Below are 18,522 nucleotides of genomic sequence, written 5' to 3'. Positions count from 1 at the left end.
ATATGTAAATCACAGAAGCAGAAACTCAGCTGGCTTACAAGTGTATGAAGAGATCTTCAATCTCAATTAGTAATCACAGAAATGTAAATTAAAGCAAACAAACATTATATTGGCAATTATTTATTTATTTACTTATTTTTCTGAGACAGAGTCTCACTCTATCGTCCAGGCTGGAGTGCAGTGGCGTGATCTCAGCTCACTGCAAGCTCCACCTCCCAGGTTCATGCCACTCTCCTGCCTCAGCCTCCCAAGTAGCTGGGACTACGGGTGCCCACCACCACGCCAGGCTAATTTTTTTGTATTTTTAGTAGAGACGGGGTTTCACCATGTTAGTCAGGATGGTCTCAATCTCCTGACCTCGTGATTCGCCTGCCTCAGCCTCCCAAAGTGCTGGGATTACAGGCATGAGCCACTGTGCCCAGCCAGCAAATATTTTTAAACATTAGATGATATGAGTTGTTGAGAATATGGGGGAAACAGGAACTTTTATGTACTGCTAGGGGGAATATAAACTGTTACAGTAGGACATTAGAAGCAACCAATGAATTCGTCACTAGGGAAAATGGTCTGTAAACATGGTGGATCCATATCATGGATTATGCTGCAAACAGCCATCGAAGCCATCAATTACAAATAAATACAGCCACAGGGAGAGCTCTCTAAGGTCACTACTGAGAGAAAATTAAGAAAAAGAATGAGATCTATTAATAGCACAAAATCATCTTATAATTAAAAAGCACATATACAAAGCAATACTGGGTAACTTATAAAGATATAGGCCGGGTGCGGTAGCTTACGCCTGTAATCCCAGCACTTTGGGAGGCCAAAGCAGGTGGATCATTTGAGGTCAGGAGTTCGAGATCTGTCTGATCAACACGACGAAACCCCGTCTCTATGAAAAATACAAAAATTAGCCGGGTTTGGTGGTACATGCCTGTAATCCCAGCTACTCCAGAGGCTGAGGCAGGAGAACTGCTTGAACTGTGCAGGCGGAGGTTGCAGTGAGCTGAGATCGTGCCACTGCACTCCAGCCAGGGCGAGAGTGACGCTCCATCTCAAAATAAAGAAATGAAGAGAAGAGAAGAGATATATACACATCTAAGATGTATCAGGTATATCAGCGGGTACAAGAGGGTGAGTGGGGTACAGAGGGAGTGGGAAAATCACTATGAAGGGTAAAAGTAGCAAAATACAATGAGAAGGGCCTTGTGCAGCCCATGTAATAACGTGCTAAGAAGTGAGTAGAAATTTTGAATCACTCAACTCCCTATATCTGAGGTCCCCCTTTAAAAAGCTCACCCTTCTTATATATGAGTTAACCAAGACACTAAGTTACAATAATATAAATTAAGCTACCAATGACAAAGTGCTCAGTCAGCCTTCTATTGATTTTTTTGTTTTTTGAGATGGAGTCTCCCTCTGTAGCCTAGGCTGGAGTGCAGTAGTGAGATCTCGGCTCACCGCAACCTCTGCCTCCTGGGTCCTGGTTCAAGCAATTCTCCTGCCTCAGCCTCCTGAGTAGCGGATTACAGGCACGCACCATCATGCCCAGCTAATTTTTATATTTTAGTAGAGATGGGGTTTCACCATGCTGGCCAGGTTGGTCTTGAACTCCTGACCTCATGATCCACCCACTTCAGCCTTCCAAAGTGCTGGGATTACAGGCGTGAACCACAGCGCCAGGCCTCTGCCTTCTACTGACAACACTAACCTGCCCTAGTTATATCTAAAAGAGAAATTTACTTTCATACAGATTTCACAGCTTCTCAACAGCCATATACCAGGAAAGATAAGAAAATTTGTATATGCTTCCATGTGAGTCCTTGTGATTCATTCAGGCTGTAGTTTAAGTTTCCTTTCAATTATTCCATGGAGAATCAGCATGACCAAGCAAAGCAGGTTCCAAAGGCAGGAAGCAGAAGCAATATGATGTTATGGAAGTACCTTTCTGAACAGTCTCTTCTGCTGTTGTAGGGCCTTGGGGCAACCCTTCAATGTAAGTGCTTGGCAACAAGTCTGCTGAGATAGGCTGACCTTGTAGCTTTTGTAGTCTCTCTTGTACGGCACTGGTCAGATCTACATAAGCCTCATCAATGCTGGCACGTTCAATCACAGCAAAACGTGACATTATCTCCATCACTTCAACACTGGCTTCCCGGTACCTAAGAAGTGTAAGGATCATTCATGCAGGCAATAAACAGAGGCAACCTTGAGATTGTCTGCTCCACTCCCACCCTACCATAATGAACAATAATACACATAATCAAGAGACATGTGGCTTAACAGAGACTAGAAAGTAGTAACTGAAAGGGTCAACGGGCAGGCAGATGGTCAATAATAGAAGCATGGAAAAGGAAGAACCACGGAGGCAAACATTTTTAGCACAATGCCAGAACTACCAAGGTAGAAAGCATTCAGACTATGAACACGTCTATATGACAAGGAACTCTCTAAAAAATAAAGAAATGCCTCACATTTGTGTATTACTGTGATCACCTATTCCTTTTATTTTCATATATCCACCAAGAAATCTTCTGCTTCTAATTTTGTCTCAAAAAAAAAAAAAAGGGTGATTTACATGGAACACTGCACTGATCAGTGAACCAGAGTATATGGTCTTCCCCAGGATAATATTTCTCACCATAAATTAACAAACTAGCATATGGATTGTATACTTCAGTCAAGGGTGAGTTTGGTTAACATGTAAACTGGTCATCACCACATATACACACATGCCTTAACCAACCATTTATGGACATACTAATATTCAAATTATCAAATTGAAGATAAGCACCTAGAATGTGGTGATATGTCTGGGTGCGCAGACAACCGTCCTCAGGGTATACATACCAATCTCACCATATGTCTTCTATTCAAACTTTAATAAGCAGCTCCTCTGCCTGTATAGCTAGTTTTCTGTGACAATATACAGATATTTTCTTGGTTATTTTCTTTTTCTTTTTGAGATGAAGTCTCACTCTTGTCCCCCAGGCTGGAGTGCAATAGCGGGATCTTGCCTCACTGCAACCTCTGCCTCCTGGGTTCAAGCGATTCTCCTGCCTCAGCCTCCCAAGTAGCTGGGATTACAGGCGCCTGCCACCATGCCCGGCGAATTTTTTTATATTTTTAGTAGAGACGGGGTTTCACCATGTTGGCCAGGCTGATCTCGAATTCCTGACCTCAGGTGATCCTCCCATCTTGGCCTCCCAAAGTGCTGGGATTACAGGCATGAGCCACCACACCCAGCCACTATACAGATATTTTCTTTGCTTTGGCTTGGACCTGCTTTGTAGTGTCCAGTTCTTTGTTCCTATTGAATTTATATTTACCATAAAAATGAAAACACTGGTACCTCTTCACCATGACACCCATAAAAACTAGTAGAATCATTGTTCTAAAACATTCTCAAACTAGAGAAATACTTGACTTTTTTTTTTTTTTAATCATTATTTGAGCCAGGAAGAAGATAGGCCTCAAAGAAAATAAAGAGCAAGACCAGGCACGGCGGCTCACACCTGTAATCCCAGCACTTTGGGAGGCAGAGGTGGATGCATCACCTGAGGTCAGGAGTTCAAGACCAGCTTGACCAACATGGAGAAATCCCGTTTCTACTAAAAATACAAAATTAGCTGGCATGGTGGCACATGACTGTAATCCCAGATACTCGGGAGGCTGAGGCAGGAGAATCACTTGAACCCAAGAGGCGGAGGTTGTGGTGAGCCGAGATCACACACATTGGACCCTAGCCTGGGCAACAAGAGTGAAACTCCATCCCCCACTCACAAAAAAAAAAAAGAAAAAAGAAAGAGCAATATGCTCACGTACAAAGCCAGAAAAGGATACCTGCAATATTGTGAAATATATATTGGGTCTTCATCCCAGTTTCCTGGCATACAACTCCAGAAATCCTTGGAATCACCCAAGTTTTGTCTTTTTGTATGCTAATGTTGAATAATAGCTTCAGAAGGGTTGGAACCTTTGGCCCCACCCCCTCAACTTCTGGGGAGGGGACAGGAGGAGAGGTCTGCAGGTCAAGTTGATCACCTATGGCCAACTTGATCACCTATGGCCAACGGTTTAATCAGTCATGAGTACATAATGCAGCCTCCCTAAAAACCCAAGAGGACAGGGTCCAGAGAGGTTCCAAATAGCTGTAACGGTAGAGATTCCTGGAGGGTGACTCACCCAGGGAGGGCATGAAAGCTCCACACCCCTTCTCACATGCCTTGCTCTATATATCTCTTCATCTTCATCTTTTTTTTGACAGGATTTCACTGCTGCCCAGGCAGGATGCAGCGGTCTGATCATGACTCTCTGCAACCACAATCTCCTGGGCTCAAGTGATCCTCCCACCTCAGCTTCCCGAGTAGCTGGGACTAGAGCTGCATGACACCATGTCTGGCTAATTTTGTGTGTGTGTGTGTTTCTTTTTTTTTTTTTTAAATTTTGGTAGAGACGAGGTCTTACTATGTTGCCCAGGCTGGTCTCCAATTCCTGGGCTCAAGCAATCCTCCTGTCCCAGCCTCCCAAAGTGCTAGAATTACAGGCGTGAGCCACCATGCCCAACCTATCTGTATCCTTCATAATATCCTTTATAATAAACCAATAAACCTAAGTGTTCTCCTGAGTTCTGTAACTTCAGCAAATTAATCCAAAGAGGGGATTGTGGGAACCCCAACTTAAAGCTAGCTGTTCAGACGTTCTAAAAGCCTGGACTTGTGATGGAAAGGAAGGAGGGGGTGTTCTTGTGGTACTGAGCCCTCAGCATGTGGAATCTGAAGCCATCTCCAGGTAGACAGTGTTGGAATTGACTGGGAGGACATACAGCTGGTGTCTGCTGATTGGTGTGTGGGGAAATACTTCCACACCTTTAGTCACAGATGTCTTCTGTGTTGATAGTTCTTGTGGTGTGAGAGGAGAGGAAAATCATAGTTTGAGTTTTTCCAAAACATTACTCGAGTTCAGTGCTTCCTCACAGCCTCTTGAGCAAATCACTGCAAGGTATTTTTAAGAGTATTTGGAAAACTTAATCTTCAGTCAAGTCTATCTTCTTTTCTAGCAATAAATCCAATGTGGGTCTGGCTATGCTACTCTACCTTTAGACTTCTAATTCATAGAATTAGAATTCAGAAGTATCTCAGCTCCTGAGTCAAAGCATGATTCCTATACCACACCACATAGCACAGTGTATCATGAGAACATAGATATTAGAATCTTAAAAAACACATGCGAATCCTCAGTCTTTCACTTAGCTGTCTGAACTTTTTTTTCTTGAGACAGAGTCTCACTCTGTCACCCAGACTGGAGTGCAGTGGTGCGATACGGGCCCACTGCAACCTCTGCCTCCCAGGCTCAAGCAATCCTCTCACCTCAGCTTCCCAAGTAGCCGCCACTGCAGGTGTGTTTCAACGTGCCTGGCGAATTTTTGTATTTTCTGTTACAGATGGGGTTTCCCCATGTTGCCCAGGCTGGTCTCCTGGACTCAAGTGATCTGCCCACGTCAGCCTCCCTAAATGCTAGGATTACAGGCGTGAGCTATCACCCCCAGCCTAACTTAAATTATTTAACTTCTCTGAACTTGATTCCTTATCTGTGAAGGGGGAGTAATATTAGTACCTACCTTATAATGATGTCAGATTTAATAGAGATATTGCCTATAGAGAGCTTAACACTGTGCGTGGCATGTGATAATAGGTTTAATACATATTAGCTGTTAGGATTAAAGGCTGGGGTTTGTGCCTACCTCTGACTTAGCTATGCTGATACATATCCCCCAGTCCAAGGCGAAACTTCTAGTATTTGCAGAGAGATAGCTTAATCTAAAAACAAAGAAATCTCCCTTGATATTGTTCAATTATAGTAACTAACTCCTGATGTTGTACTAGAATGTCAGTTTGACTCAGCCTTTCCTGGAAAAATTATGTTTCACGGTCAATTTAATTACTTCAAATACTTTAGATTTTTGGATGGAGAATATGGGAATTGGTATTAAGTCTCAATTTAACAATCAATTTTGAACAATTAAGGAACTGAATAGATATGAAAGGCAGCAACTCTTATATGTTATAACGGTTTTGAACTGTCCCCAAAACACAGTATTAAAATCTGTTTTTCATTCCACAGAGACAAGACGGCTGACCAAAAAGAATTTTTTCAGATGTTATTTACATGGAACAAATTCAAAACACCAGTTCCTGGACTCATGGAGTATTATTTTCGACTCCTTTATGTCTCCTTAAATAATGTTTTTTTCTTACTTGGTGAGGTTAGCTTTCCCACGGGACTCACGAACTTGTGCCAGTAGAAGATCTGGACATAACTTCTTAGCATCATCTGCCCACATACTTCTAGTGACCCCAAATGCACGAGCTTCATAACTCACCGCAATTATTCTAAGGTTAGAAAAAAAAGGAAACAGAAAACATATTACATGATCACAAGCAAAAACAAGTAACATTTAACACAAGTAATCTATAAACATATTAGAAACTTTTTGACCACAGATGCCATCATTCAATCCAAAACAAAGCAGTTCAGAAATCTCAAAAATAGGGCCAGGCACAGTGGCTCATGCCGGCAATTCCAGCACTTTGGGAGGCCAAAGCAGAAGGACTGCCTGAGGCCAGGAGTTCAAGACCTGCCTGGGCAATATAGTGAGCTCTGCCCCGCCAACCAATCCCCATCTCTACCCACTCCCCAAAAAATAAAATCAGCTTGGCATGGTGGGGCGCTCCTGTAGTTCTAACTACTTGGGAGGCTGAAGAGGGATGATCACTTGAGTCCAGGTAAAAGCTGCTGTGAGCTGATGGTGCCACTGCACTCTGGACGGGACAATAAAGACCCTGTCACCACCACCACCACAACAAAGGACCTGTCACAGTGCCACTGTGTTACCATTGAATAGTTGTAACAATAACAATGATACATACCCACCACCCTTCCATGATTTGTACTGTACAACTGCACAAGGTTTATTCCTCAAATGAGGATTTTGCCGCTGCTCCACTTGAACAAAAAAACAGTCCATGTCCACGAGAGCAACCACTCGATCCTGTCCAGTAGCCATTTTTCTGTAACACAACATTTTATGGACGGTTAGAAAAACACCTAATCCGAAATGCTAGGGAAAACTGTAATTCCATTCTTTCACTGATGAGTTACCATGAGCATGGGAACATGGAAACTAACAAGAATGAAATAGGCATTTAAATACACAGGTTGAGTATCCCTTATCTGAAATGCTTGGGATCCAAAGTGCTTGAGACTTTGCATTTTTTTTTCAAATTTTGCAGTATTTGCATTATAATCACCAGTTAAGAATCCGTAATCCAAAAATCCTAAACCTACAATGCTCTAATAAATATTTCCTTTGGCTGTGTTGGTGCAAAAAATGTTTTGGATTTTGGAAGACTTCAAATTTCACATTAGGGATACCCTGAGTGGAAAAAACAGTTTTTAAGATTCTTTCACTCAACAACAATCAACAAGGTAGACTTCTGTGATCAAATGTGTGAGGATTTCTCCCCACCAACAAACAAGCAATCAATTCTGCAGCAGACACCAAGTGGGTATCCTCCAATTCGAGTCTGACATTACCCACCTGGATAAAGCGTCAGATCTCACAGGTTGATGGCTCAGTCCCACAAGACTGCCCCCTACTTCTGATGCCAATCACAAGCCACAGTTTGTTTTACCTGTGCTTCTGACTGGATATAAATTACGGAATCTCATGAGCCCCTCTTTGGGTTCGGTTAATTTGCCAGAGTGGCTCACAGAACTCAGGGAATCACATTTCTTAGTTTACTATAAAGGATATACAGATGAAGAGATACACATGGCAAGGTATGCCCTCCCTGGGAACACCACTCTCCAGGAACCTCTTTTTGTTCCTGTCCAGAAGCTCTTCGAACCCTCTCCTCTTGGGCCTTTTATGGAGACTTCATTGGATGTACACGACTGACACACACGTAGAAATGTGACTGGAGAAAAACTATATGATCTAATACTAATAGACTGGGGAAACTCAGCAAGGCCTGTCTGTTCAGATTCTTCCTGGCCTCTCTGGGTAGCATTCCTTCCTCCAGGGTATGGGGTAGGACCTCTTCTGAAATGAAAGTCTTATGACCCATAATCAGAAAGGTAGGGGAAGATTAGAGTCCTGCTTTGGGCAGGTGAAAGGAGGGCAGGAGAAGGTCAGAGAGAGATTCTGTTTTCTGAGGCTTGCTTCAAGAGCTCCAACATTATAACGAAAGCTAGGGGAGTTATGAGCTAGGAACCATGGACAAAAACTAACATACATATACCATAGTATCACAGATACTCAACCTGTACTGCTGGCATAAGAATAAATTAGTACAATTTTATGAAAGCAATAGGTATTAAAAGTTTTAAAAATACTTATCCTTAAAAGAACTGACCACAAAATACAAAAATAGCCAATTGGCACATAAAAATAGGCTCACCATCATTAGTCACGGGGAAATGGAAATTAAAATGCACATCACCAGGGTAAGAGAACCAATACTGAATCTAGCTGATAGACAAACTTCAAGTATAAATTCAGGGAGAGGCCGGGCGCGGTGGCTCAAGCCTGTAATCCCAGCACTTTGGGAGGCCGAGACGGGCGGATCAAGAGGTCAGGAGATCGAGACTATCCTGGCTAACACGGTGAAACCCCGTCTCTACTAAAAAATACAAAAAACTAGCCGGGCGAGGTGGCGGGCGCCTGTAGTCCCAGCTACTTGGGAGGCTGAGGCAGGAGAAGGGCGTAAACCCGGGAGGCAGAGCATGCAGTGAGCTGAGATCCGGCCACTGCACTCCAGCCTGGGTGACAGAGCAAGACTCCGTCTCAAAAAAAAAAATAAATAAATAAATAAAATAAATTCAGGGAGAAGAGAAAGAGAAAATAATATATAACATCATAGCATTCATGAAAAATGTCAACCTTTTACTCTGAAATACTTTTAGACTTACAGAAAATTGCAAAAATGGTCAAGTTCTCCTACTCCCAGTTTCCTGATGTTAACATCTTACTTAACATAATTATCAAAATTTAAAAATGAACGTTGGTATATTATTAACTACATACTTTACTCCCCCCAATCTGTGGCATCTCCTCGGTTGTTCCTTGTTTTTCATGGCCATGACACCTTTTTTTTGAGACAAAGTCTCGCTCTTGTCCCCCAGGCTGGAGTACAATGGTACGATCTCAGCTCACCACAACCTTTGCCTCCTAGGCTCAAGCAACTCTTCTGCCTCAGACTCCCGAGTAGCTGGGATTACAGGTGCCTGCCACCTTGCCCAGCTAATTTTTGTATTTTTATTAGAGACGGGGTTTCACCATGTTGGCGAGGCTGGTCTCGAACTCCTGACCTCAGGTGATCCGCCTGCCTCGGCCTCCCAAAGTGCTGGGATTATAGGAGTGAGCCACTACGCCCGGCCGACCATGACACTTTTAAGTATTGCTCAGTTGGTTTTTGTTTGTTTGTTTGTTTTTTTAGACAGAGTCTTGCTCTGTCACCCAGGCTGGAATGCACTGGAGCGATCTCGGCTCACTGCAAGCTCTGCCTCCCAGGTTCATGCCATTCTCCCGCAGAGACTGAGTAGCTGGGACCACAGGCATCTGCCACCACGGCCAGCTAATTTTTTTTTTTTTATTTCACCGTCTTAGCCAAGATGGTCTTAATCTCCTGACCTTGTGATCTGCCCGCCTCGGCCTCCCAAAGTGCTAGGATTACAGGCATAAGCCACCTCGCCTGGCCTGGACAGTTATTTTGAGAATGTCTCTTAATTTGGGTTTGTCTGATGTTTTCTCACGATTAACATTATGCATTTTTGGCAAGAATATAATGGCAGTGATGGGGGGGAACACATGCTGTCAATATATCTTATTACCTATTTAACCATGATCAGTGAAATGTTTTTTGCCACATTTGTCATTATAAAGTTGCTATTTTCCTTTTGTAACTTAAAAATATCAAAGATACTTTCAGACAGCAAACATCCTGTTTCTCTTCAATCTTTCAATCCCTAAGCACCCATCAGTGGCTCTTGCCTGTAACAATTACTTTGTAGCATTCGTGATTTTTCTACCTATTCATGTAAATTTCTTAAACACAAAAGAGAACTCAATCTAACAGATAAACATACAAAAAGGTACAAATGGTAGCTTGGAAGAAGAAACCTTACATGCTTGAGAATGGATGCCAACTATTATTTAACATTTTTAGTAATCTGGAAGAAGAAATATAAAGCAGTGGCTCTCAAAATTTGCTATACATTAAAATCACCTGGGAATCTTTCCTTTTTTTTTTTTTTTTTTGAGACAGAGTCTCGCTCTGCCGCCCAGGCTGGAGTGCAGTGGCACAATCTCGGTTCACTGCAATCTCCGCCTCCCAGGTTCCGGCCATTCCCCTGCCTCAGCCCCCCTAGTAGCTGGGATTACACATGTGCGCACCACCCCGCTCGGCCTTTTTGTATTTTTAGTAGAGATGGGGTTTTGCCATGTTGGTCAGGCTGCTTTAAATACTATTGATATTTGACTTCCACAACTGTATATACTAACTTAATCGGTATAGGTATGACCTGGGCATGGGTTTTTTTCTTTTTTTCTTTTGTTGTTGTTGTTTTTGTGATAGAGTTTTGCTCTTGTTGCACAGGTGGGAGTGCAATGGCACAGTCTCGGCTCACTGCAACCTCCGTCTCCCGGGTTCAAGTGATTCTCGTGCCTCAGCCTCCCAAGCAGCTGAGACTACAGGCGCATGCCACCACGCCCGGCTAATTTTTGTATTTTGAGTAGAGACGGGGTTTCACAATGTTGGCCAGGCTGGTCTCGAACTCCTGACCTCAGACGATCCACCCACCTCGGCCTCCCCGAGTGCTGGGATTACACGCGTGAGCCACCGCGCTCAGCCTGGCATGGGGATTTTTGTTTTGTTTTTTTCCTAGACATACTCTCGGTCTGTCACCCAGGCTGGAGTGCAGTGGCGAGATCTCAGCTCACTGCAACCTCCACCTCCCAGATTCAAGCGATTCCTCTGCCTCAGCCCCCCCAGTAGCGGGGACTACATGCGCGTGCCACCACGCCCAGCTAATTTTGCGTATTTTTGGTAGAGATGGGGTTTCACCGTGTTAGGTGAAATGGTCTCGATCAGGATGGTCTCTATCTCCTGACCTCGTGACCCGCCCGCCTCTGCCCCACAAAGTGCTGGGATTACAGGCGTGAGCCACTGCGCCCGGACGGGGATTTTTAAAAGCTCTCCAGGTAATTCCAATATGCAGCAGTTTGGGAGCCAAGATCTATATAAGACAATCGAAACACCAGCAATCCATGATTTAAATACGAGAAACACAGGTTATACAGTTGAGTGAGCACCCAACTGTATTCTAAAAAAAGTATTTCAAAAACTAACATCCACCTTGAAAAACAACGTCTTACAACTGCAAAGCAGGAGGGTGAGTGGAAAGAAAAATAATTAAAATCACAGTAGTCAAAGCATTAATTCCTTATAAATTACAATCGACCACTCGCCTAAAACAGGCAGAATGTGATACTTTAAACATTTACAAGTTAAAACCATAACATGCCAGAAATCCCTTTACTTTGAAGTGGCTTTTCTGTAGTACTGGAATAGACTGAGCCAACGAATAGTATTGTCACACACAAAAAAAGCCACAGGCTAAGCACCATATTAGATCCAAATACCAGAAGTGGAGCAGGAATAGGAAGCAGTGATTTAAGTTCAGCAAACAATTTACTAAGCACACAATCACAAAAACAGATATGCAGACTTTAACAGATAATAAAACTTTTGAGGTTTTCCGTTTATGTATTTACTCCAGAAAGCAAGAGCTTTATTTATTTTTGAACGGAGTTTCGCTCTGTCGCCCAGGCTGGAGTGCAATGGCTCCTTCTCGTCTCACTGAAACCTCCGCCTCCCGGGTTCAAGCGATTCTCCCATCTCAACCTCCCGAGTAGCTGGGATTACAGGCGCGCGCCGCCACGCCTGTACAAAAATACTAAAAATGCAAAAATAATTTTTGTATTTTTAGTAGAGATGGCGTTTCATCATGTTGGCGAAACTCCAGGCTGGTCTCGAACTCCTGACCTCAGGTGATCTGCCCTCCTCGGCCTCCCAAAGCGCTGGGATTACAGGCGTGAGCCACCGCGCCCGGCCAACAGCTTCATAAAGATGGAAAACGAAGCAGACTTTCTGCCCAAGCCATGCTTTTGGATAAGGATTACACTACTTTGAAATCTTACATATAGCACTTGGCCGACTATCAAAACTGCACAAACCTTCACTAATTGCAATTATTCCCTTTAACATCTCGAGTTACCCCAATCCGCAAAAAACAAGTTTAGTGCCCACCAGGTAATAATACATCCAGGACAATAATTCCAAGAGAGAGGTTTAAGAACTACAGAGAAAAACATACTTTTTTCTACAAGAAAAATCTTAAGAGGACAGTACCAGGGCCTTCTCTCTGTTAGCATGATTTATATTTCACGTAACGTTGGCCCAGTCACTGCTACATTATAAAACCAATAGCCAAGGCAACATAGAAAGTCTGAACACATTGACAGCGAACGGTTCTAAATTTTCTTACCAAGGTAACAAACAACTGGCAAAACTGCCAGCAGCGGATGTCGCAAATGCTGGGCTCGGGGTCCACTGGAAGGAAAACGGAAGGGCTCTTGAATATCTTTTCGCCTTTCTGGGAGCAGGCCCGTGAGTTTCGAGTGAGATTTATTCGCTGTGACGACGGAGAAACCGAGAAAGGGTCGTAAAGGATCTTGCCCGGGCAACCGCCCCCAGCAGCGAAAGTCGCGAGCGTCACGCCCAACTACGAAGTTGCCAGACCGAGGTCAGACAGCGCGCGCGCTATGAAGGGCCGTTGACGCGGCTGCGCACCGCGGCCCTTCCGCTTCCCGCCCCGCCCATCCAGGCTCAACCTTCACCCGGGAGCCGCCACTTCCGCGGGCGCGTGCGCAGTGGTGGGCCGGGCGCGTGCGCAGGGCCGGCTTCTTCCCAGCGCGAGCTGCTGCTCACGCTCCTCCTCCAGCTTCCCACCCCCGCCTGCCAGCCGCGGCCCGGTACCAACGGGTGGTCTCGCCGAGGGAGCTGTCGTTCCTCGTGGTCCCGGGACTGCAGCGGTGTGCGCTCTCGGCGCGTGGCGCTAGGCATGGCGATGGATCAAGTAAACGCGCTGTGCGAGCAGCTGGTGAAAGCGGTGACGGTCATGATGGACCCCAACTCCACCCAGCGCTACCGGCTGGAAGCCCTCAAGGTATTTGGGGTCCTGGCGTCCTGGGGCGGTCCCGACACCCTCTCCCAGCCCCAGCAGCTCCGGTGCCGCCTGTAACTGGGGTAGTCTCCCGCCCACGCGGCCCCGGGACCTCCTTTCCCAACTCTTCGGGACCTTCCCTTCGCGGCCCTCCGCGCCTCTCCCAAACCCCCGCCTTCTCTACTCGCCGTTCCTGTCCTTTGCCTGGGACGCTCCGGTCCCTAGCTGCTTCTCATCTCGCCGCCGCTTCCCACAGCCCTCTCCTCCCCCTGTCCTCTCTTTGCACTCTTGTTCGCAACACTACCCTTGCCCATTTTCGTTCCCCAAACCCGACATCCCCTCGCCTTCCCGAGGCGCACGTGTAGATCCCGCCCCCAACACCAGCTTCATTCTTTATAGTCTCCCTTGCACTAAACGTTTTCTTGCTGGCTCGCTCCTCTGACCCGAATTGACCGAGCTCCAACCCTTCTAGTACCCTTATGCTTATATCCTTTAACATCTCTCGCTAACTTTCGTTTGTGTCTTGGACATTTTCTGAGGAAATTCTCGCATCTCTACTTCTCCCATGTTTTTGAATGTAATATTTTTAGGCTATTTTGCGCAAAGATAACTTCTACCACTTACTTTGCATTTTAACAAGGGCAGTTTGGTTTCCTGAAAGTAGTTTGCTTGAGACCCGAATGCTCTGCTCTTGGGACTGACTTATGTTGCAGTTTGAGGGTCCTAATACAATTCAAGCTTACTTACCCACAAAACAACGTGTGTGGGCTGTGAGAAATGGCCATTTAGGAGAAAATAGTTGTGCTGTACATTTTTAAAGTGATGTTAACTTCAAAAAAGAAAGTGACCACCACTTGGAGGAAATGTTACGATACGTGTATGTATGCCACAGTGTTTGGAGTCAGAAACAGTTGGCTTCTATTAGTTTGGTTTTTATTATTAATATTTAAAGTAGACACAAAAGTGGGGAGAATACGACAGTGATTCTGCATGTTCCTGTCACCTAAATTCAGCAATTAAAGATTCTACCACATTTGCTTTTTCCACCGCCTGTCCTCTCTCCCTGCCTCGAAGGTTTTTAAAAGAAACCCTAGAAATTGTTATTTCACCCCTGTGTACATCGGGGGATGTCTCTAACAAAAAATTTCTTATTCCTTTGGGTCCATTTTTTTCCAACACTAGTAGGGCTACTGTTGGCCACAGCATGGAAAAAATCTGGAACCATCACACTGGAAGAAATGTTTATCAGTTCTTTACTGATAATATATATATGATATATATACATAAAATAGAGTGGACACCACTTGGAAGAAATGTTATATATATATATAAAACATTTTATAATTTTTATATTTATATTTGTATATTAAATATATATTTTAAAAACAACTGTGCTTGGAGATCCATATAATATTGATCTAGGTTTTGCAACTTAAACGTATAGCTTAGGTTGGAATTTCCTTTTGAGATAGGGTCTCACTCAGGTTGTCCAGGGTGGCGTGCAGTGGCAAGATCTTGGCTCACTCCAGCCTTGACTTCCCGAGCTCAGGTGATTCTCCCACTACTTCAGCCTCCTGAGTAGTAGCTGGGACTATAGGCGCCTGCCACCATGCCTGACTAATTTTTAAAAATATTTTTAGGCCGGGCATGGTGGCTCACACCTGTAATCCCAGCATTTTGGGAGGCTGAGGCAGGAGAATTGCTTGAACCTGGGGGGCAGAGGTTGCAGTGAGCCGAGATCATGCCATTGCACTCCAGCCTGGGCGGCAGAGTGAGACTCCGTCTCAAAATATATGTATACAAAATATATATATATATATTTAGTAGAGATGGGGTTTCGCCATGTTGCCTAGGCTAGTCTCAAACTCCTAGACTCAAGTTGTCCACCCATCTTGGCCTCCCAGAGTCCTGGGACAGGTGTGGCCCTGGTTGGAGTTTCTTAAGATGAAATTCTTTTAGTCCCTATTCTCTCAGCCCTCCAAAGGAAACACTAACTTTTCTTCTTTCAGTTTTGTGAAGAATTTAAAGAAAAGTGTCCTATCTGTGTCCCCTGTGGCTTGAGGTTGGCTGAGAAAACCCAAATTGCCATCGTCAGACATTTTGGCCTTCAGATCCTGGAACACGTTGTCAAGTAAGGAGCTCTTGGACATTACCACCGAAGTCTGAGAGAACAGATTTTTATATCTTGTATAACCTATAGAGATGCTGTTTGGGTGAGCAGAGAAGAGCAATCTCCAAGAAGAAAGGAATGATCCTCTAGATGTTATCAGAACCTCACAGGAGCTCTCATTCAAGATTTAACCTTTCTTCAGTTTCTTCATCCATGTAAAGTGTGTGGTACATATTACCCATTCAACAATTATTACCTGCCATTTAGCCAATGCTTACTGAGCTCTGACTATGTGCCAGTAGCCCTCGAAGCCTTTTTAGAGTAATGCAATGTATAGGTCAGTAAATCTCTCGTTAGGCACTGGGGCTTTCTTTTTTCTCTCTCTCTTTCTGAGTTTGTGTGCTTTCTCTGGGTAGTATATCCGAAGTAGAATTATATGAGAATAACTGAAAACCCCTCCTAACTTGATTGTCCTACCCTCAACACCTGCCAGAAGAGGTAGCCTTTAAGACTTAGCCATAGTTTTTCTGAAATTATTTTGTAAGCCAGCACAGAAAATGAGTGATGTCAAAATTGCATTTTCTGAAAAGTAAGTACATTGCTTGCACTTGTTGGAGTACGTTGTTGGAGTTGACTTAGATGTATATTCAATTTTGGCCCATCAGTAAAATCATGAGGAGAAGCTGATGTGTGGTACAAATCTTGTGCAGATTCCAGTTAATGGACCACTGCATATATAAAACCTTTTCCCAAGAATTTTTCTGTTAGTATTTTGGTTAAATGTAGATCATTTTTGTCCATTTGTTGACGGGTCCAAAATCAAAAGTATAATTTCTTAATGAAATCTCCAGTGTAATCAAATGTAGAAATCAGTGCTATTCTCTTGTAAAGGCAAAACTTCTAAAGTGGTTCTATTGACTTTATGCATTTTGGTTGCCAGGTTTCGGTGGAACGGCATGTCTCGATTGGAGAAGGTCTATCTGAAGAACAGTGTCATGGAGCTGATTGCAAATGTAAGGAATGGGTGGTCGGGAGGCATGTTTCCAAGGTAGTTTAGGCAAAGCGTGACTTCTTCAATAGAGAGTTTGTGTAAAAATTCATTGGTTCTAAATAGGTCAGACAGCACAAGAAATCATAATTCAGGCCAGGCACAGTGACTCACAACTGTAATTCCAGCGCTTTGGGAAGCCGAGGTAGGAGGATCACCTGCGTCTAAGAATTGAGAGCAGCTTGGGCAATGCAGTGAGACCCCATATCTACTAAAAACACAAAAATTAGCTGAGCGTGGTGGCGCATGCCTGTGGTCCCAGCTACTCAGGGGGCTGAGGTGGGAGGATTGCCTGAGCCCAGGAGGTCCAGGCTGTAGTAAGCTGCGATGGTGCCATGGCACTCCAACCTGTGCAACAGAGCAAGACTCTATCTCAAAAAAAAAGAAAACGAAAAGAAAACAGAATAATTCAGCATATGTCTCTTACTAGGTTTAATTAATCACTCTTATGTATTGACTTCTATTTTTTTAAATTATAAAGACAGGGCAGAGAGGATTAAATATTTTCAACAAATCAATAAGATTCTTAGATCTAAATCAGATCAAAACACTGTCTATTTTATTTTCTTTTATTCCGAACAACTACTGTGTGATACTAATGATAAAAAAGATGCAGAATTTTAAGTATGCGGGATGAATTTGTTTCAAGTATTAGAATATGACTTTTTCTTTTTTTTTTTTGAGACAGGGTCTCTGTTGCTCAGGCTAGATTGCATTAGCATGATCATAGCTCACAACAGCCTTGAACTCCTGGGCTCAAGTGATCTCGCTTTAGTCTCCCAAGTAGCTGGGATTATAGGCATGTGGTACCATGCCCAGCTAATTTTGTTTTTGTCTTTAAAGAGACAGGGTCTCACTCTGTTTCCCAGGCTAGTCGGCTAGTCTGGTCTCAAACCCCTGGCCTCAAGCAATCCTCCCACCTTAGCTTTCCAAAATACTGAGATTACAGGTGTGATGACTGGATGACTGTCTCTTTAAACACAAAACAGAGTATGTGGCTTTAAACATGTTCAAAATTGTAGCCTTTTTTCTTTCTTGTTTTTTTTTTAAATAAAAGACATGAAAGATGGAATCTGTATCTTCTAATACTTCTGCGTTTTCTAGTATTAGAACTATTGGTAAAATACTCATTTGCTCCTTCATACCCTTCCATTTTACCAGCTACTCACTATACTCCTTATTTCTATACTCTTCCTCCCTGGCCTTCTGCAAACTGAAACAGTCAATATGAGAATCTTTTCATTTTGTAAAGAATAATGATGTCATCGTAGCTCTCTATATGACAGCCTTTTTATTAGGTGATGCAACCCTCACTTAACCTTTAAGTGGAAGAATGATTAGCGAGAATGCAGGACAAGTGACTCAGGCACGAAGAACAGGTTCGTTTGTTCTGTTTGGTTTAAAAGTAGGCCTGCTGATAAATTTTGTACAACTCTACAGCCCAGCTTTTTTCTGGAATTCTGGAATCCTGTTTTGCATATCTCTTAATATCTCTTGTTCTTTTTCAGGGAACATTGAACATTTTGGAAGAAGAGAACCATATTAAAGATGCTCTGTCTCGAATTGTAGTAGAAATGATCAAGCGAGAGTGGCCACAACATTGGCCTGACATGCTAATAGAATTGGACATTCTTTCCAAACAAGGGGTATGAAACACAACTATATCAGTTTGATATACTTTTCCTTGGAACAAACTTCAGGGTTGTTTGATTTTGTTTGTGGTTTTTTTTGGCAACAGAAAATAGCCCTTGGATATACATAAAATGAAAAGATATTTTAGTTTTTAACTAGCTTATTTCTGTTGGTGTAGGAAACACAGACAGAATTGGTGATGTTTATCCTTTTGCGACTGGCAGAAGATGTAGTGACTTTTCAGACACTTCCCCCTCAAAGAAGAAGGGACATCCAGCAAACATTAACCCAGAACATGGAAAGGATCTTCAGTTTTCTGCTTAACACACTTCAAGAAAATGTAAACAAGTACCAGCAAGTGGTAAGGGATACCCCTACCTATAAAATTTATATTTTCCGGTATGTTTTTGATTAATCTTACAGTAAGGAACTAGGGTGTCTAGGT

At 43.4% G+C, this 18,522-nt stretch overlaps 2 protein-coding genes across 8 annotated transcripts in view; one reads left to right on the top strand and one right to left on the bottom strand.

The window, feature by feature from the left end:
• POLH (DNA polymerase eta) overlaps positions 1 to 12,974 on the bottom strand; it is a 37,044-nt gene extending 24,070 nt beyond the window's left edge. For 3 of the 7 annotated variants that reach the window (XM_033217271.1, XM_033217277.1, XM_033217278.1), the window contains exons 1-4: positions 12,610 to 12,974; positions 6,930 to 7,070; positions 6,258 to 6,392; positions 1,945 to 2,162 (exon numbers count right to left, since the gene is read on the bottom strand). In XM_033217271.1, the coding sequence (XP_033073162.1) occupies positions 1,945 to 2,162; positions 6,258 to 6,392; positions 6,930 to 7,066 (490 nt within the window). In that variant the 5' untranslated portion in view covers positions 7,067 to 7,070; positions 12,610 to 12,974. Of the gene's footprint in view, positions 1 to 1,944; positions 2,163 to 5,743; positions 5,820 to 6,257; positions 6,393 to 6,929; positions 7,071 to 12,609 lie in introns of those variants that run through there. The other 4 variants (XM_033217275.1, XM_033217272.1, XM_033217273.1 and 1 more) reach the window with 4 other exon arrangements.
• Positions 12,975 to 12,978: 4 nt separating this feature from the next.
• XPO5 (exportin 5) overlaps positions 12,979 to 18,522 on the top strand; it is a 55,019-nt gene continuing 49,475 nt past the window's right edge. The window contains exons 1-5 of the mRNA XM_033217270.1: positions 12,979 to 13,290; positions 15,297 to 15,418; positions 16,338 to 16,410; positions 17,954 to 18,091; positions 18,256 to 18,438. Coding sequence (XP_033073161.1) covers positions 13,186 to 13,290; positions 15,297 to 15,418; positions 16,338 to 16,410; positions 17,954 to 18,091; positions 18,256 to 18,438 — 621 coding nt within the window. The 5' untranslated portion in view covers positions 12,979 to 13,185. The remainder of the gene's footprint in view (positions 13,291 to 15,296; positions 15,419 to 16,337; positions 16,411 to 17,953; positions 18,092 to 18,255; positions 18,439 to 18,522) is intronic.

Source organism: Trachypithecus francoisi, unplaced genomic scaffold, assembly GCF_009764315.1.
Source record: "Trachypithecus francoisi isolate TF-2019V2 unplaced genomic scaffold, Tfra_2.0 Lachesis_group10, whole genome shotgun sequence".
NCBI lineage: Eukaryota > Metazoa > Chordata > Mammalia > Primates > Cercopithecidae > Trachypithecus > Trachypithecus francoisi.
This window is presented reverse-complemented; position numbering and strand designations above follow the sequence as displayed.